The 19,816-nt window shown below is 49.4% G+C and overlaps 1 protein-coding gene across 28 annotated transcripts in view; it reads left to right on the top strand.

Annotated features, from left to right (window-relative positions):
* Positions 1–19,816, top strand: part of OBSCN (obscurin, cytoskeletal calmodulin and titin-interacting RhoGEF) — a 622,289-nt gene that overhangs the window by 397,856 nt on the left and 204,617 nt on the right. For all 28 annotated transcript variants that reach the window (XM_040431714.1, XM_040431713.1, XM_040431717.1 and 25 more), the window contains 11 exons: positions 1,022–1,195; positions 1,276–1,435; positions 2,806–2,922; positions 3,333–3,497; positions 3,571–3,729; positions 5,007–5,184; positions 5,371–5,484; positions 6,591–6,758; positions 7,154–7,256; positions 7,341–7,470; positions 13,351–13,450. In XM_040431714.1, coding sequence (XP_040287648.1) covers positions 1,022–1,195; positions 1,276–1,435; positions 2,806–2,922; positions 3,333–3,497; positions 3,571–3,729; positions 5,007–5,184; positions 5,371–5,484; positions 6,591–6,758; positions 7,154–7,256; positions 7,341–7,470; positions 13,351–13,450 — 1,568 coding nt within the window. The remainder of the gene's footprint in view (positions 1–1,021; positions 1,196–1,275; positions 1,436–2,805; positions 2,923–3,332; positions 3,498–3,570; positions 3,730–5,006; positions 5,185–5,370; positions 5,485–6,590; positions 6,759–7,153; positions 7,257–7,340; positions 7,471–13,350; positions 13,451–19,816) is intronic.

Raw genomic sequence — 19,816 nt, 5'->3', positions numbered from 1 at the left:
GAATGAGGTCACTGAGGATGTCACCAATATGAATGAGGTCACTGAGGATGTACCCAATATCAGTGATGTCACTGAGGATGTCACCAATATCAGTGATCTCACTGAGGATGTCACCAATATCAGTGATGTCACCAATATGAATGAGGTCACTGAGGATGTCACCAATATCAGTGATGTCACTGAGTGTGTCACCAATATCAGTGATGTCACCAATATGAATGAGGTCACTGAGGATGTCACCAATATGAATGAGGTCACTGAGGATGTCACCAATATGAATGAGGTCACTGAGGATGTACCCAATATCAGTGATGTCACTGAGGATGTCACCAATATCAGTGATGTCACCAATATGAATGAGGTCACTGAGGATGTCACCAATATGAATGAGGTCACTGAGGATGTCACCAATATGAATGAGGTCACTGAGGATGTCACCAATATCAGTGATGTCACCAATATGAATGATGTCACTGAGGATGTCACCAATATGAATGAGGTCACTGAGGATGTCACCAATATCAGTGATGCAATACGCACGGATCGCCCGGTTCTTCCTAGTGTCGTGCTGTTAGTGACACTGATGGTCGGCAATGTGACTGCGTTTACCAGAACTAGTTGTGCTGCTTCCGGCTCTGCTGTGAGAAGAGCGCGTGGTCACATGGAGGGAGCGCTGCTCTCAACCGCAACCGATCTCCGTGCCAGATGAGCGAGAACAAAAACAGCAAAAATGGTCTTCCGGGCGCTGGACACTAAAACTGTAATTTATTGCACATAAATCATTAAAAACAATAGAAAGGACTAGCAGAGGATGACGCGTTTCAGAGACGGTCCGCCTCCCTCCTGGTAACGAGCAGATGATGGGTCCATGATGACTGCTCCGTTATTCCATCCAGTAGACATGGAGATATTTCTATCGCCCTAAACGTCCAGCCCCAGAGATCCCTGCGGCCATCAGATCCATGGAAGTATCCGTGAGCTCTGGCTTTGCGGTCTTCTAACCTCTGCTCCTTCTCCTCAGCACAATCATCCAGGATCTTCTGAGCTCGGAGAAGGAATACGTCACCGACCTGCAGTTCCTTCAGACCCATCACCTGAGTTACACCGAGAGCTGCACAGATGTCCCCGAGGCTGTGGCCATCCAGAAGCCAGTGATCTTCCGGAACATCAGCGACATCGGGAACTTCCACGCCAGGTTTGTAAGGAGAAGACCCACGCGGCAGTGTGTAGGTACCCAGAGATTTCCGTACATGACCGTCCTCATCGCCCTCGCAGAACGTTCTTCCAGGAACTGAAGAAGAGCGACACAGACGACGATATCGCCATGTGCTTCATCCGGAACGAGGAGGAATTCAACAAGTACATCATGTACCTGGTGGGCCGCGTGCAGGCCGAGTCCGTGGTGGTCAACGACGCCATTCAGGAGTTCTACAAGGTGAGGATCTGTTATCTATATGTTATCTATGTATCTGTTATCTGTCTCATATCTATCTATTATCTATCTATTATCTATTATCTATCTATCTATCTATCTATTATCTATCACATATCTATCTATTATCTATCTATTATCTATTATCTATCTATCTATCTATCTATCTATCTATCTATCTATCTATTATCTATCACATATCTATCTATTATCTATCTATCTATCTATCTATCTATTATCTATCTATTATCTATCTATCTATTATCTATCTATTATCTATCTATTATCTGTCTATTATCTATCTATTATCCATCTATTATCTATCTATTATCTCTCTATTATCTATCTATCTATCTATTATCTATCTATCTATCTATTATCTATCTATCTATCTATTATCTATCTATTATCTATTATCTATCTATCTATCTATCTATTATCTATCTATTATCTATCTATCTATTATCTATCTATCTATTATCTATCTATTATCTATTATCTATCTATCTATCTATCTATCTATTATCTATCTATTATCTATCTATCTATCTATCTATCTATTATCTATCTATTATCTATCTATCAATCTATCTATTATCTATCTATTATCTATCTATCTATTATCTATCTATTATCTATCTATTATCTATCTATTATCTATTATCTATCTATTATCTATTATCTATCTATTATCTATCTATCTATTATCTATCTATTATCTATCTATCTATTATCTATCTATTATCTATCTATCTATCTATTATCTATCTATCTATCTTCTATCTATCTATCTATCTATCTATCTATTATCTATCTATCTATCTATTATCTATCTATCTATCATCTATCTATCTATCTATTATCTATCTATCTATCATCTATCTATCTCATATCTATTATCTATCTATCTATCATCTATCTATTATCTATCTATTATCTATCTATCTATTATCTATCTATCTATTATATATCTATCTATCTATTATCTATCTATCTATCATCTATCTATTATCTATCTATTATCTATCTATCTATCTATTATCTATCTATCTATTATCTATCTATCTATCTATCTATCTATCTATCTATTATCTATCTATCTAGTATCTATCTATCTATCTATCTATCTATCTATCTATTATCTATCTATCTATTATCTATCTATCTATTATCTATCTATCTATCTATCTATTATCTATCTATCTATCTATCTATTATCTATCTATCTATCTGTCTATCTATTATCTATCTATCTATCTATCTATCTATCTATCTATTATCTATCTGTCTATCTAATATCTCTCTCTCTCTCATCTCTTTCTGCCTCTTCTCTCTCCCCTCCCGTCGGTGTGCTCGTCTGTGGTTATTTTCAGGGATACGCGGAGGATATCCTCGCTCTGTCGGACCCCTCCAGACCCCCGGCGCCTCCTCTCCAACATTACCTGGAGCGGCCGATAAGTAGGATCCATCACTACCAGGTCATCCTGAAGGTGAGGAGCTGAACCTTCTGTAAGGTTAGGGAACCGCTATGGGCGCAGCAGCCACCCCGCCTGCTGTGCTCAGTCACTTCGTCCCTCGTGTGGCCTGCGGAGGGGTTTGCCTGTCTCATTCTGTTGTCTCATTTGGAGATAAGCGGCACCAGATATATTGGCAGCCGCTGATCTCTTCTGAGGACAGCAGTTATGGTGCGGCTGGACTGAACGGAGCTGGAGAAGATTTGTGTTGGGAGGGAGCTCGCTGACCGCTGGACCTGATGAGTGCCACATTGGACCGCACTTTGCACCGATGTATAGAGGGGGTGGGGCTTGTGGCGCAGAAGGCGGAGCATCTGCAGAATTTTTTTTTACACTTTAATGCTGCTGTACAGAAATGTCAATTATAAATCTTTCCAATCCGACAGGAAATGATCCGGAACAAGGCCCGAAACAGCAAGAACTGTGCGCTGCTGGAGCAGGCCTACGCCATCGTGTCCGCGCTCACCCGCCGGGCGGAGAACTTCCTGCATGTGTCACTGATGGAGAATTACCCTGGGACGCTGGAGGCGCTAGGAGAGCCCATACGACAGGTAGCACCCGCTCCAAGGGAAGGCGCCCCCTGCTGGTCACTCTCTTCTGTCACCTACATGGTTCTCGTTTTAGGGCCACTTCATTGTCTGGGAAGGAGCTCCAGGGGCCCGAATGGCCTGGAAGGGACACAACCGCCACGTCTTCCTGTTCAAGAATTATGTCATCATCTGTAAACCCAAGAGAGACACCAGGACGGACACCTACAGCTACGTCTTCAAGAACATGATGAAGGTGCGTACAAGGGGGAGAACTCTACTCACATCCAGAGCTGCACTCGCACTTCTGCAGTCACACTGAAAGCTGCTGTCACTATAACATTATATATGAAGCTGCAGCCACAACTCTCACATCATGTTTTATACTCAAGTTACATCCAGAGCTGCAGTTACACTTCTGCTGTTACATCATGCTGTATACTCCAGTCACACTGAAAGCTGCAGTCACTATAACATTATATCTGAGGCTGCAGCCACAACTCTCACATCATGTTTTATACTCAAGTTACATCCAGAGCTGCAGTCACACTTCTGCTGTTACATCATGCTGTATACTCCAGTCACACTGAAAGCTGCAGTCACTATAACATTATATCTGAGGCTGCAGCCACAACTCTCACATCATGTTTTATACTCCAGTTACATCCAGAGCTGAAGTCACTTCTGCTGTTACATCATGCTGTATACTTCAGTCACACTCAAAGCTGCAGTCACTATAACATTATATCTGAGGCTGCAGCCACAATTCTCACATCATGTTTTATACTCCAGTTACATCCAGAGCTGAAGTCACTTCTGCTGTTACATCATGCTGTATACTCCAGTCACACTGAAAGCTGCAGTCACTATAACATTATATCTGAGGATGCAGCCACAACTCTCACATCATGTTTTATACTCCAGTTACATCCAGAGCTGCAGTCACACTTCTGCTGTTACATCATGCTGTATACTCCAGTCACACTGAAAGCTGCAGTCACTATAACATTATATCTGAGGCTGCAGCCACAATTCTCACATCATGTTTTATACTCCAGTTACATCCAGAGCTGAAGTCACTTCTGCTGTTACATCATGCTGTATACTCCAGTCACACTGAAAGCTGCAGTCACTATAACATTATATCTGAGGATGCAGCCACAACTCTCACATCATGTTTTATACTCCAGTTACATCCAGAGCTGCAGTCACACTTCTGCTGTTACATCATGCTGTATACTCCAGTCACACTGAAAGCTGCAGTCACTATAACATTATATCTGAGGCTGCAGCCACAATTCTCACATCATGTTTTATACTCCAGTTACATCCAGAGCTGCAGTCATGATTTCTTGCTCTCAGGCTGCAGGACCCCACAGTAGCTCGGAGGTGACAGCGCAGGGCTGACCATTCTGGGAGGGTCTCGGGGCCCAAGCCAAGTGGAGGCCCCGTTTGAGGCTCAGCCTGACTCCTTTGTGTCATGACTCTAAGGGGCCCGGGGCCCACATTACTTTCTGGTTGTTTCCTCCTCAGCTGACAAACATTGACGTGAATGATCAGGTGGAGGGCGATGACCGCGCCTTCGAGATCTGGCACGAGCGCGAGGACTCGGTGCGGAAATATCTGCTGCAGGCGCGGACGGTGATCATCAAGAACTCCTGGGTGAAGGAGATCAGCGGCATCCAGCAGCGCTTCAGCCTCCCGCTCTGGAGTAAGCGGCGCCCCGCGGGGGAGGGGTCACTGGTGTAAGGGTACAACAAGGCCCAGCATCTGCTGCCGTATAGCTGGGAATGATTTATAGGGGCCCCCAGTGGTGCAGGTCGCGGTATGTTATGTGCCTTTAGTCTACCCTTCCTCCAGAGCTGCATTCACAGTTCTGCTTTGTCTTGTGTCCCAGATCCCCCTCACTTCATCGAGGTGCTGGCAGATTGTACGGCCGAGCTGGGAGAAACCGTCAAACTGGCGTGCCGCGTCACCGGGACCCCGAAACCCACAGTCACCTGGTACAAAGGTAATGGCCGAGAGTGAGGGGGCGCAGAGCGGGGCCCCAAATTATAACCTGTAACCCCCCCCCAATCCTGTTCTGTGTGTTTAGGCTCCTGAGACATTGGGGACACGTACAACCTCTGCACCCGGGGGTCACATACAACCTTTACACCCCAGGGGCCACATACAACCTCTGCACCCCAGGAGCCATATACAGCCACTGCACTCCGGGGGCCACATACAACTTCTGCACCCTAGGGGCCACATACAGCCTCTGAACTCCAGGGGACACATTTAAAGGGCTTCTGTCAGCCCACTAAACCGTTTTTTTTTTTTTTGCTTAATAATAACCCCTACACTGCGATCTCCTCATACATAAGCTAATTAATAACTTTGGTTCAGTAGAATTTGCTAAAACGCTATTTTTATAATATGTAAATTACCCGTCTACCAGCAGTAGGGCGGCCGCATTCGGCCGCATTCAGGCGCCAGATATTGAATGAAAACAGGCAGGGCCAGCGGAGAAAGATCCCGTCCGCTGGCCCTGTCAATCAACAAGCAGAGGGGGCGTCATTAGGGTCGGAGGATGCGGCCGCCCTACTGCTGGTAACAAGGTAATTTACATATTATAAAAATAGCGTTTTAGCAAATTCTACTGAACCAAAGTTATTATTTAGCTTATGTATGATGAGATCGCAGTGTAGGGGTTATTATTAAGCAAAAAAAAAAAAACGGTTTAGTGGGCTGACAGAAGCCCTTTAAACTCTGCACTCCGGGGGCCACATACAGCCTCTGCACTCCAGGGGACACATTTAAACTCTGCACTCTGGGGGCCACATACAACTTCTGCACCCCAGGAGTCATATACAGCCACTGAACCCGGGGGCCACATACAACTTCTGCACCCTAGGGGCCCCATACAGCCTCTGCATCCCAGGGGCCACATACAACCTCTGCACCCCAGGGGCCACATACAGTCTCTACATCATACAACCTCTGCATTCCAGGGGCCACATACAACCTCTTCTGCACTCCAGGAGCCACATACAGCCTCTCCACCCCAGGAGCCCCATACAGCCTCTGCACCTCAGGGGCCACATACTCCTGCTGGTAATGTCTCTGTCCCCTCAGACGGCCGCCCAGTGGAGGTGGATCCGCATCACATCATCATCGAGGATCCGGACGGCTCCTGCACCCTCATCCTGGACAATATGACCGGGGCCGACTCCGGCCAGTACATGTGCTTCGCCTGCAGCCCGGCCGGAACCGCCAGCACACTGGGCAAGATCCTGGTCCAAGGTAAAAGCTCACGGGTCTTATACTCTAGTCACCTCCAGAGCTGCAGCCACAGTTCTGCTGGTTTCCTGGTAGTTGTCAGGTTCTCACTGCTGCCCCCTGCTGTTCAGTGCAGTGATCTACACACGTGAATTCTACAAAGAATCTGTTATTACCCGTGTTATAGCAGCATCTGATTCCTGAACTGTCCCCAGAAGCACAGAGGATTTAAGGAGAGGAGTGTGCTGATCATGTGGAGGTCACAGGATGAGAGTTACATAGTGGAAGGAGCAGGGTCCTTAGCAGCACAGAGTATTTCAGGAGAGGGTTATGCTGATCCTGTGATAATGGGGAGATCAGGGTCCTCCCAGCAGCACAGAGTGTTTCAGGACATGATGTAATGGCTCCTCTATCATCAGTTCCCCCGAGATTCATCAACAAGATGCGGAACGTGTACTTTGTGGAAGGAGAAGATGTGCAGCTCTCATGTGTTATTGAAGGGGCGCCGTACCCACAGATCAGGTGAGTGACCCCCATCATCCCGGCTGTCTGCATAGGTGAGGGTTGTAGTACATGGGAGGATGCTGATGTTGGCGCTGTTTGCAGGTGGTACAGGGACAGTCATCTGCTGCCGGATTCCAGTAAACACCAGACGTTTGCCGAGCCGCGGAGCGGAGTCCTGGTCCTGGTGATAAAGAACGCAACCAAGGACGACGTGGGGCACTACGAGTGTGAGGTGCGTGACCGCGCACAGACCACCGCCATATGTGCAGAGGGAGAGACGGACAGCGCTGGTTCAGCCACATACAGTATATAGCAATGTACCGCCAGTATATGCCACTCACTACCCAGAGCCCATATAGTGTCATACTGTGCCCGTCCAAATAACCCACACACAGAGCCCGGTCTGTGCCCACATACTGACATCTGCTAGTGTCCAGAGGGCCATATAGCGCCATACACTGATCACATAGTGCCGTACAGTGTCTGCGGTGTCCAGAGGGCCATCTACCGCCATACACTGATCACATAGTGCCGTACAGTGTCTGCGGTGTCCAGAGGGCCATATACCGCCATACACTGATCACATAGTGCCGTACAGTGTCTGCGGTGTCCAGAAGGCCATATACCACCATACACTGATCACATAGTGCCGTACAGTGTCTGCGGTGTCCAGAAGGCCATATGGCGCCATACACTGATCACATAGTGCCGTAAAGTGTCTGCGGTGTCCAGAAGGCCATATGGCGCCATACACTGATCACATAGTGCCGTCCAGTGTCTGCGGTGTCCAGAGGGCCATATACCGCCATACACTGATCACATAGTGCCGTACAGTGTCTGCTGTGTCCAGAGGGCCATCTACCGCCATACACTGATCACATAGTGCCGTCCAGTGTCTGCGGTGTCCAGAGGGCCATATAGCGACATACACTGAACACATAGTGCCGTCCAGTGTCTGCGGTGTCCAGAGGGCCATATAGCGACATACACTGATCACATAGTGCCGTACAGTGTCTGCGGTGTCCAGAGGGCCATATAGCGCCATACACTGATCACATAGTGCCGTACAGTGTCTGCGGTGTCCAGAAGGCCATATAGCGCCATACACTGATCACATAGTGCCGTACAGTGTCTGCGGTGTCCAGAAGGCCATATACCACCATACACTGATCACATAGTGCCGTACAGTGTCTGCGGTGTCCAGAGGGCCATATGGCACCATACACTGATCACATAGTGCCGTACAGTGTCTGCGGTGTCCAGAAGGCCATATACCACCATACACTGATCACATAGTGCCGTACAGTGTCTGCGGTGTCCAGAAGGCCATATAGCGCCATACACTGATCACATAGTGCCGTACAGTGTCTGCGGTGTCCAGAAGGCCATATAGCGCCATACACTGATCACATAGTGCCGTACAGTGTCTGCGGTGTCCAGAGGGCCATATACCGCCATACACTGATCACATAGTGCCGTACAGTGTCTGCGGTGTCCAGAAGGCCATATACCGCCATACACTGATCACATAGTGCCGTACAGTGTCTGCGGTGTCCAGAGGGCCATATACCGCCATACACTGATCACATAGGCCGTACAGTGTCTGCTGTGTCCAGAAGGCCATATACCGCCATACACTGATCACATAGTGCCGTACAGTGTCTGCGGTGTCCAGACGGCCATATGGCGCCATACACTGATCACATAGTGCCGTACAGTGTCCAGAAGGCCATATAGTGCCATACACTGATCACATAGTGCCGTACAGTGTCTGCGGTGTCCAGAGGCCCATATAGCGCCATACACTGATCACATAGTGCCGTACAGTGTCTGCGGTGTCCAGAGGGCCATATAGCGCCATACACTGATCACATAGTGCCGTCCAGTGTCTGCGGTGTCCAGAGGCCCATATAGCGCCATACACTGATCACATAGTGCCGTCCAGTGTCTGCGGTGTCCAGAGGGCCATATAGCGCCATACACTGATCACATAGTGCCGTCCAGTGTCTGCGGTGTCCAGAGGGCCATATAGCGCCATACACTGATCACATAGTGCCGTACAGTGCCTGCAGTGTCCAGAGGCCATATAGCGCCATATACTGATCACATAGTGCCGTACAGTGTCTGCGGTGTCCAGAGGGCCATATAGCGCCATATACTGATCACATAGTGCCGTACAGTGTCTGCGGTGTCCAGAGGGCCATATACCGCCATACACTGATCACATAGTGCCGTACAGTGCCTGCAGTTTCCAGAGGCCATATAGCGCCATATACTGATCACATAGTGCCGTACAGTGTCTGCAGTGTCCAGAGGCCATATAGCGCCATACACTGATCACAAAGTGCCGTACAGTGCCTGCAGTGTCCAGAGGGCCATATAGCGCCATATACTGATCACATAGTGCCGTCCAGTGTCTGCGGTGTCCAGAGGCCATATACCGCCATACACTGATCACATAGTGCCGTCCAGTGTCTGCGGTGTCCAGAGGCCATATAGCGCCATACACTGATCACATAATGCCGTACAGTGTCTGCTGTGTCCAGAGGCCATATAGCGCCATACACTGATCACATAGTGCCGTACAGTGTCTGCGGTGTCCAGAGAGCCATATACCGCCATACACTGATCACATAGTGCCGTACAGTGTCTGCTGTGTCCAGAGGCCATATAGCGCCATACACTGATCACATAGTGCCGTACAGTGTCTGCGGTGTTCAGAGGGCCATATACCGCCATACACTGATCACATAGTGCCGTACAGTGCCTGCAGTGTCCAGAGGGCCATATAGCGCCATACACTGATCACATAGTGCCGTACAGTGTCCAGAGCGCCATATGGCGCCATACACTGATCACATAGTGCCGTACAGTGCCTGCAGTGTCCAGAGGCCATATAGCGCCATATACTGATCACATAGTGCCGTGCAGTGTCCAGAGGGCCATATAGCGCCATACACTGATCACATAATGCCGTCCAGTGTCTGCAGTGTCCAGAGGGCCATATACCGCCATACACTGATCACATAATGCCGTACAGTGTCTGCAGTGTCCAGAGGGCCATATAGCGCCATACACTGATCACATAATGCCGTACAGTGTCTGCTGTGTCCAGAGGCCATATAGCGCCATACACTGATCACATAGTGCCGTACAGTGTCTGCGGTGTCCAGAGGGCCATATACCGCCATACACTGATCACATAGTGCCGTGCAGTGTCTCCGGTGTCCAGAGGGCCATATGGCGCCATACACTGATCACATAATGCCGTACAGTGTCTGCAGTGTCCAGAGGGCCATATAGCGCCATACACTGATCACATAATGCCGTACAGTGTCTGCTGTGTCCAGAGGCCATATAGCGCCATACACTGATCACATAGTGCCGTACAGTGTCTGCGGTGTCCAGAGGGCCATATACCGCCATACACTGATCACATAGTGCCGTGCAGTGTCTCCGGTGTCCAGAGGGCCATATGGCGCCATACACTGATCACATAGTGCCGTACAGTGCCTGCAGTGTCCAGAGGCCATATAGCGCCATACACTGATCACATAGTGCCGTACAGTGTCCAGAGGGCCATATACCGCCATACACTGATCACATAGTGCCGTACAGTGTCCTGAGGGCCATATAGCGCCATATACTGATCACATAGTGCCGTACAGTGTCCAGAGGGCCATATGGCGCCATACACTGATCACATAGTGCCGTACAGTGTCTGCTGTGTCCAGAGGCCATATAGCGCCATATACTGATCACATAGTGCCGTACAGTGTCCAGAGGGCCATATGGCGCCATACACTGATCACATAGTGCCGTACAGTGTCTGCTGTGTCCAGAGGCCATATAGCGCCATACACTGATCACATTGTGCCGTACAGTGTCTGCGGTGTGCAGGGGGCCATATAGCGCCATACACTGATCACATAGTGCCGTACAGTGTCTGCTGTGTCCAGAGGCCATATAGCGCCATACACTGATCACATTGTGCCGTACAGTGTCTGCGGTGTGCAGGGGGCCATATAGCGCCATACACTGATCACATAGTGCCGTACAGTGTCTGCTGTGTCCAGAGGCCATATAGCGCCATACACTGATCACATTGTGCCGTACAGTGTCTGCGGTGTGCAGGGGGCCATATAGCGCCATACACTGATCACATAGTGCCGTACAGTGTCTGCTGTGTCCAGAGGCCATATAGCGCCATACACTGATCACATAGTGCCGTCCAGTGTCTGCGGTGTCCAGAGGGCCATATAGCGCCATACACTGATCACATAGTGCCGTACAGTGTCTGCGGTGTCCAGAGAGCCATATACCGCCATACACTGATCACATAGTGCCGTACAGTGCCTGCAGTTTCCAGAGGCCATATAGCGCCATATACTGATCACATAGTGCCGTACAGTGTCTGCAGTGTCCAGAGGCCATATAGCGCCGTATACTGATCACATAGTGCCGTACAGTGTCTGCGGTGTCCAGAGGGCCATATAGCCCCATACACTGATCACATAGTGCCGTACAGTGTCTGCGGTGTCCAGAAGGCCATATGGCGCCATACACTGATCACATAGTGCCGTCCAGTGTCTGCGGTGTCCAGAGGGCCATATAGCCCCATACACTGATCACATAGTGCCGTCCAGTGTCTGCGGTGTCCAGAGGGCCATATAGCCCCATACACTGATCACATAGTGCCGTACAGTGCCTGCAGTTTCCAGAGGCCATATAGCGCCATACACTGATCACATAGTGCCGTACAGTGTCTGCAGTGTCCAGAGGGCCATATAGCGCCATACACTGATCACATAGTGCCGTACAGTGTCTGCTGTGTCCAGAGGCCATATAGCGCCATACACTGATCACATTGTGCCGTACAGTGTCTGCGGTGTGCAGGGGGCCATATAGCGCCATACACTGATCACATAGTGCCGTACAGTGTCTGCGGTGTCCAGAGAGCCATATACCGCCATACACTGATCACATAGTGCCGTACAGTGTCTGCTGTGTCCAGAGGCCATATACCACCATACACTGATCACATAGTGCCGTACAGTGTCTGCTGTGTCCAGAGGCCATATAGCGCCATACACTGATCACATTGTGCCGTACAGTGTCTGCGGTGTCCAGAGGGCCATATAGCGCCATACACTGATCACATAGTGCCGTACAGTGTCTGCGGTGTGCAGGGGGCCATATACCACCATACACTGATCACATAGTGCCGTACAGTGTCTGCTGTGTCCAGAGGCCATATGGCGCCATACACTGATCACATTGTGCCGTACAGTGTCTGCGGTGTCCAGAGGGCCATATACCGCCATACACTGATCACATAGTGCCGTACAGTGTCTGCTGTGTCCAGAGGCCATATGGCGCCATACACTGATCACATTGTGCCGTACAGTGTCTGCGGTGTCCAGAGGGCCATATACCGCCATACACTGATCACATAGTGCCGTACAGTGTCCAGAGGGCCATATAGCGCCATACACTGATCACATAGTGCCGTACAGTGTCTGCTGTGTCCAGAGGCCATATAGCGCCATACACTGATCACATTGTGCCGTACAGTGTCTGCTGTGTCCAGAGGGCCATCTACCGCCATACACTGATCACATAGTGCCGTACAGTGTCTGCTGTGTCCAGAGGCCATATGGCGCCATACACTGATCACATAGTGCCGTACAGTGTCTGCTGTGTCCAGAGGCCATATAGCGCCATACACTGATCACATAGTGCCGTACAGTGTCTGCTGTGTCCAGAGGCCATATGGCGCCATACACTGATCACATTGTGCCGTACAGTGTCTGCGGTGTCCAGAGGGCTGAAGAGGGGCATGCTTTACTGGAGTAGAGCCGTACAGCACCCACATAGTGCTCAGCAGTGCCCCGGTTGCTGTATTTTTCCCAGATGGATCTCATTTGGGGGCGGTGACCACCCGCCATCTCCTGCTCATACTGGGACAGCACCTGATATCTGACATTGCTCCTTTAGACTTTGTAGCATCTTAGGCTCCAGTCACCTCCAGAGCTGTATTCACAGTTCGTCGTCTCACATTCTGCCCTCTAGTGGCGCTCAGTGATGAGCTGTGTTACTTGTGCCTCTACAGATGGCGAACAGACTGGGGTCTACGCGGAGCGGAGCGGAACTTAACGTACAAACCGCGGCCATGATGGAGCGGAGAGGCGACCAGACCGTCACTATCGAAGGTAAGACGTCACCGGTATGATGACATCATAATGTGGTCACATGACCCTGTCCAATACTGATATATGTAGAATACACTAGAGATCAGCGGGGACATCACTGAGAATGCCGCCTATCCATTCACAAGAGATCAGTGGTGACATCACTGAGAATGCCGCCTATCCATTCACTAGAGATCAGGGGTGACATCACTGAGAATGCCGCCTATCCAACACTAGAGATCAGCGGTGAGATCACAGAGAATGCCGCCTATCCCATCACTAGAGATCAGCGGTGACATCACTGAGAATGCCGCCTATCTGTTCACTAGAGATCAGCGGTGACATCACTGAGAATGCCGCCTATCCATCAGTAGAGATCAGCGGTGACATCACAGAGAATGCCGCCTATCCCATCACTAGAGATCAGCGGTGACATCACTGAGAATGCCGCCTATCTGTTCACTAAAGATCAGCGGTGACATCACTGAGAATGCCGCCTATCCATTCACTACAGATCAGCGGTGACATCACTGAGAATGCCTCCTATCCGTTCACTAGAGATCAGCGGTGACATCACTGAGAATGCCGCCTATCTGTTCACTAAAGATCAGCGGTGACATCACTGAGAATGCCGCCTATCCCATCACTAGAGATCAGCGGTGACATCACTGAGAATGCAGCCTATCCGTTCACTAGAGATCAGCGGTGACATCACTGAGAATGCCTCCTATCCGTTCACTAGAGATCAGCGGTGACATCACTGAGAATGCCACCTATCCATCACTAGAGATCAGCGGTGACATCACTGAGAATGCCGCCTCTGTTCACTAGAGATCAGCGGTGACATCACTGAGAATGCCGCCTATCCATCAGTAGAGATCAGCGGTGACATCACAGAGAATGCCGCCTATCCCATCACTAGAGATCAGCGGTGACATCACTGAGAATGCCGCCTATCTGTTCACTAAAGATCAGCGGTGACATCACTGAGAATGCCGCCTATCCATTCACTACAGATCAGCGGTGACATCACTGAGAATGCCTCCTATCCGTTCACTAGAGATCAGCGGTGACATCACTGAGAATGCCGCCTATCCCATCACTAGAGATCAGCGGTGACATCACTGAGAATGCAGCCTATCCGTTCACTAGAGATCAGCGGTGACATCACTGAGAATGCCACCTATCCATCACTAGAGATTAGCGGTGACATCACTGAGAATGCCGCCTCTGTTCACTAGAGATCAGCGGTGACATCACTGAGAATGCCGCCTATCCATCAGTAGAGATCAGCGGTGACATCACAGAGAATGCCGCCTATCCCATCACTAGAGATCAGCGGTGACATCACTGAGAATGCCGCCTATCTGTTCACTAAAGATCAGCGGTGACATCACTGAGAATGCCGCCTATCCATTCACTACAGATCAGCGGTGACATCACTGAGAATGCCTCCTATCCGTTCACTAGAGATCAGCGGTGACATCACTGAGAATGCCGCCTATCTGTTCACTAGAGATCAGCGGTGACATCACTGAGAATGCCGCCTATTTCATCACTAGAGATCAGCGGTGACATCACTGAGAATGCAGCCTATCCGTTCACTAGAGATCAGCGGTGACATCACTGAGAATGCCGCCTATCTGTTCACTAAAGATCAGCGGTGACATCACTGAGAATGCCGCCTATCCGTTCACTAGAGATCAGCGGTGTCATCACTGAGAATGCCGCCTATCCGTTCGGATCCTCACCACATTGTTGCAGTCCCATGTATTTTATGCTCCCCCATGATCATGTGACGTGTCTGCCGAGTCATGTGATGAAAGGTAGATGTAGCGCAGCACTGCAGTGTCCCGTTGCAGCGGAGTGCTGTGCTACATCTACCTTTGAATCCCCTGTGTTATGTGATGTGTCAGCCGTGTCATGTGACAGATCTTCATCATCGTAGTCGTCTGTTGTTCTGGAGATGGACCTTCCTCCCTCAGTCTGGGTTCGGAGGGGCTATGGATCTTGGAGGAGGCCCCTGCAGCTGTTATAGACAGGTGGGGCCCCAGCTCAGTTTGGCCCCATCTTCTTTCCCTGGGACCAGATTAACCCTCTCCTACAAGGGATGGTGGGTGGGAGGTGACAGGTGCGGGGGGAAGGGATGTCAGTTTTTGGGGTGGAGAGGTTTGTTCCTTGCTCTAAGTCGCCCCCGTCTGTACACCCAGCAGATGGACGCCATAAACGGATAACCATGCCAGGCCCTGCTTCACTCCCCTCATACTGGGCTACATCCTGTCCTATACTCCATTCACATCCAGAGCTGCAGTCACAATTCTCCTGTTACATCATGTCCTATGATCCAGTTACATCCAGAGCTGCAATCACAATTCTTTTGTTACATCCTGTCTTATACTCCAGTCACAACCTGAGCTGCGGTCAGCATGCTGCTGTTACGTAATGTTTTATGCTCCAGTCACATTCGGAGCTGCAACCAGGTTTCTGCTGGTCTTTTGTTACCTGAGTGCAGTGCATTATAGGAGCCTTACTTCTTACTTCTGCCATACTTCTGCATTGCTCAGTGTCTCCATCTTTGTGTAGCGCCCCGCCCCCCCCCCCCCCCCCCAGAGTATGGATGGGGCCCCCCGCAATGTGAACTGAGGATAATGTTATTTTTGGGTACAGTGTGATTTTGTGTGGCTAGGTGTCACGCGGACGTGCACAGTATAACAGATAACACACCAACCAGGCTCTGGACGAGAGACAGGGGAAGGGTCACCTCCTAGTTTATCCCTGACCTCTTTCCCTGCACTGCTCAGCCCACAGACAGACCTTAAAGGTAGGTGTGCTGTGTCCTCCAGCCTGTACTGACAGAACCCTGAACTCCCTGAGATGGTGAAGTGGGGAGAAAGGAGCAGCCAGCTCGCACAGAACCTGGATGGGTAAGATGACATAAACAACCAAACAAGAAATGACACTTATCTGCTGAGAGCAGGAACTGACAGCCAACCTTCCCTCCAAACTTCCCAGACCAAAATGAACAGTATAATCCGCTCAGAGCACTTAGCTGGAGACCATTTAAACTAATGACTCCACCCAGTGCACCTGATGAGAGGCGGATCCAGCACGGCATCAAAACAAAAACTAAACTCGTGCTGCAATCCTGGCCGACCTCCGCACATCGTCAGAGTGGGGCATGACAGTACCCCCCCTTCTACAGGTGACCTCCGGACACCCTGGACCACCCTTATCCGGATGGGACCTATGAAAGGCCCTCACCAGTCGGCTGGCGTTGACATCTGACGCCGGAACCCACATCCACACCAGATCACCCACACACAGGTCCGGACCAGTCACACGTCTCCTGTCAGCCATTTGTTTATACCTCTCACCCATCCTCTCCAAATTCCCTTGAATCCTCCGCCAGTGGACTCCTGCCTACGGTTATTCAATGCAAATTCTGCTAAGGACAAGAATGAGGACCACTGTGTAATGAAGTCAGGCGGCACAGCGTACTGGTTGAGGGGTGCTCGGTTTGTGTGGAGGTAATTCCAAAATCAGAAGAATGAAAGAAAACCGGCACTCCCAAAAATCTTTGCTGGTGATAGATTTATTGGTCACTCATATGACGCGCAGCGTTTCGGCACTCACAGGTGCCTTTTTCAAATAAGAAGTGAGCAGCAGTATGAGTGAATGAGGACCAGTCCTCCTGATTCTCAGCCACAAAGCACCTCAAGTAGGTCTCCAGGTTTTGATTGGTACGCTCCGTCTGACCATTCGACTGTGGATGAAAAGCCGACGAGAAAGAAAGTTGAATGCCAAGTCGAGAGCAGAACGCCCTCCAAAACCTGGAGACAAACTGCGTGCCCCTATCAGAGACCACATCCGAAGGAATACCATGCAATTTCACAATATTATCCACAAAAATCTGCGCAAGAGTCTTAGCGTTAGGCAGACTTGTTAGTGGTATAAAGTGAGCCATTTTACTGAAACGATCGACTACCACCAAAATCACTGTTCTCCCGGAGGAACTCGGTAGATCCGTAATAAAGTCCATGGACAAATGTGTCCAAGGACGAGATGGAATAGACAATGGAAGAAGTGAACCAGGTGGTCGAGTATGAGCAACCTTAGACCGAGCGCAGGTTTCACAAGCTGTCACGTAATTCTCAATACTCTTACGCAACCCTGGCCACCAGAACCTCCGGGACACCAGATCACAGGTGGACTTACCACCAGGATGTCCAGCAAGAACAGTATTGTGATGTTCCTTGAACACCTTGTATCGTAGGCCCTCAGGAACAAACAACCTCCCTGGGGGACACGAACCAGGAGCCCCCTCCTGAGCTCCCAACACCTCCATCTCCAATTCAGGGTACAGAGCGGAGACCACCACTCCATCCGCCAAAATCGGCGCTGGATCTTCTGAATCACCTCCCCCAGGGAAGCTGCGAGACAAGGCATCCGCCTTGACGTTCTTGACCCCTGGGCGAAAGGTAACCACGAAATTGAACCAGGTAAAAAACAATGACCATCTGGCCTGTCTAGGGTTCAGACGCTTGGCAGATTGCAGGTAAGCCAAATTCTTATGGTCTGTATACACAGTAACATGGTGAGAAGCCCCCTCTAACCAGTGACGCCATTCTTCAAAGGCCAACTTGATCGCCAACAACTCCCTATCTCCAACATCATAATTCCTCTCAGCGACCGAGAGCTTCCTGGAGAAGAAGGCACACGGGACCCACTTGCCAGGAGAAGGACCCTGCGAAAGCACCGCCCCAACCCCCACCTCTGATGCATCAACCTCGACCACAAATGGCCGAGATACATCCGGCTGCACCAGAATGGGAGCAGACGCAAAACGCTCCTTAATAGCCGAAAAGGCCTGGAATGCCTCATCCGACCAGACAGAGACATCAGCGCCCTTCTTGGTCATATCAGTAAGAGGTTTGACTAGCGTGGAATAATTCAAAATAAATTTTCTATAATAATTCGTAAACCCCAAAAATCGCATCAAAGCTTTCTGATTCTCCGGTCGGTCCCACTCCAGAACCGCCCGGACCTTTTCGGGGTCCATACGAAAACCAGAATCAGAAAGCATGTATCCCAAGAATAGAAGCTCTTCCACCGCAAACAAACATTTCTCCAATTTGGCGTATAACTTATTCTCCTGAAGGATCGTCAAAACCTGTCTCACATGATCCTGATGGGTCTTCAGATCAGGAGAATAAATTAAAATGTCATCTAGGTAGACTACTACGAACCTCCCCACCAAATGATGAAAAATATCATTTACGAATCGCTGAAATACCGCTGGCGCATTCGTCAACCCAAAAGGCAATACCAGGTTCTCAAAATGACCCTCGTGCGTATTGAAGGCCGCTTTCCACTCATCCCCCTCCTTGATTCTGATCAGATTGTATGCTCCTCTCAAATCCAACTTGGAGAACACCTTGGCTCCAACAATCTAATCAAAAAGATCAGAGATCAAAGGCAGGGGATATGGATCCCGGACTGTAATACGGTTCAGCTCCCGGAAATCCAAACACGGTCTCAGTGATCCATCTTTCTTCTTCACGAAGAACAAACCTACAGCCACTGGAGACTTAGATGGTCTAATATGACCCTTTGCCAAACTCTCGGCGACATACTTTCGCATGACCTCTCTCTCGGGTTCAGAGAGGTTGTAGAGCCGAGACTTAGGCAACTTAGCCCCCGGAAAGAGATTCACAGGACAATCATAGTCACGATGAGGCCCCACCCTCTGAAAAAACGTCCGAAAAATCCGAGAGATACTGAGGCAAGGCCGTAACGGACACTTCAGAAATAGATGTGACAAGACAATTATCCGAACAAAGCTTGCTCCAACCAATGATTTGTCTCGCTTGCCAGTCTATAATTGGGTTATACAAACGGAAAATGCAAATGTGATCGCACACTACATCCAGCACTCTGCCCTCCATGCTGGACGAGACATTGGTTTATATTTTGGCCAAAGCATAGTAAGCCACTCACCGCGTCAAGGTTGTCTCATGAGTGGTCCCTAACTCTTGTTCCTACCTGTTCATGGGCCATGACAGCCACATAAAATCCAGGGAATGCAGGTCAGCATGCAAGCCAAGTACACTTTGCTTGTAACCCCGTCCGGTGCCATTACAGCTTTCATCGGATCCAGGGATGCAAGTACCAACATGCATGCTGAACCCACCATATACTTCTCCTGGAGCCAGATGGCTAATGGTAGGTTCTATACAAGCAGACTCAGTTTTATACTGACTTTAAAACCAGCCTCAAGGACAGATTAACTGGTCAGGTGTGCAATGACTCCAAGGAGATCGCCACGCCTCCAATATATACTACAAAGAAAAAAATAAGGGGTTGGGTCAGCACAACCTGCCTGTAGGT

The sequence above is a fragment of the Bufo bufo genome, chromosome 5, assembly GCF_905171765.1.
Source record: "Bufo bufo chromosome 5, aBufBuf1.1, whole genome shotgun sequence".
Lineage (NCBI taxonomy): Eukaryota > Metazoa > Chordata > Amphibia > Anura > Bufonidae > Bufo > Bufo bufo.
This window is presented reverse-complemented; position numbering and strand designations above follow the sequence as displayed.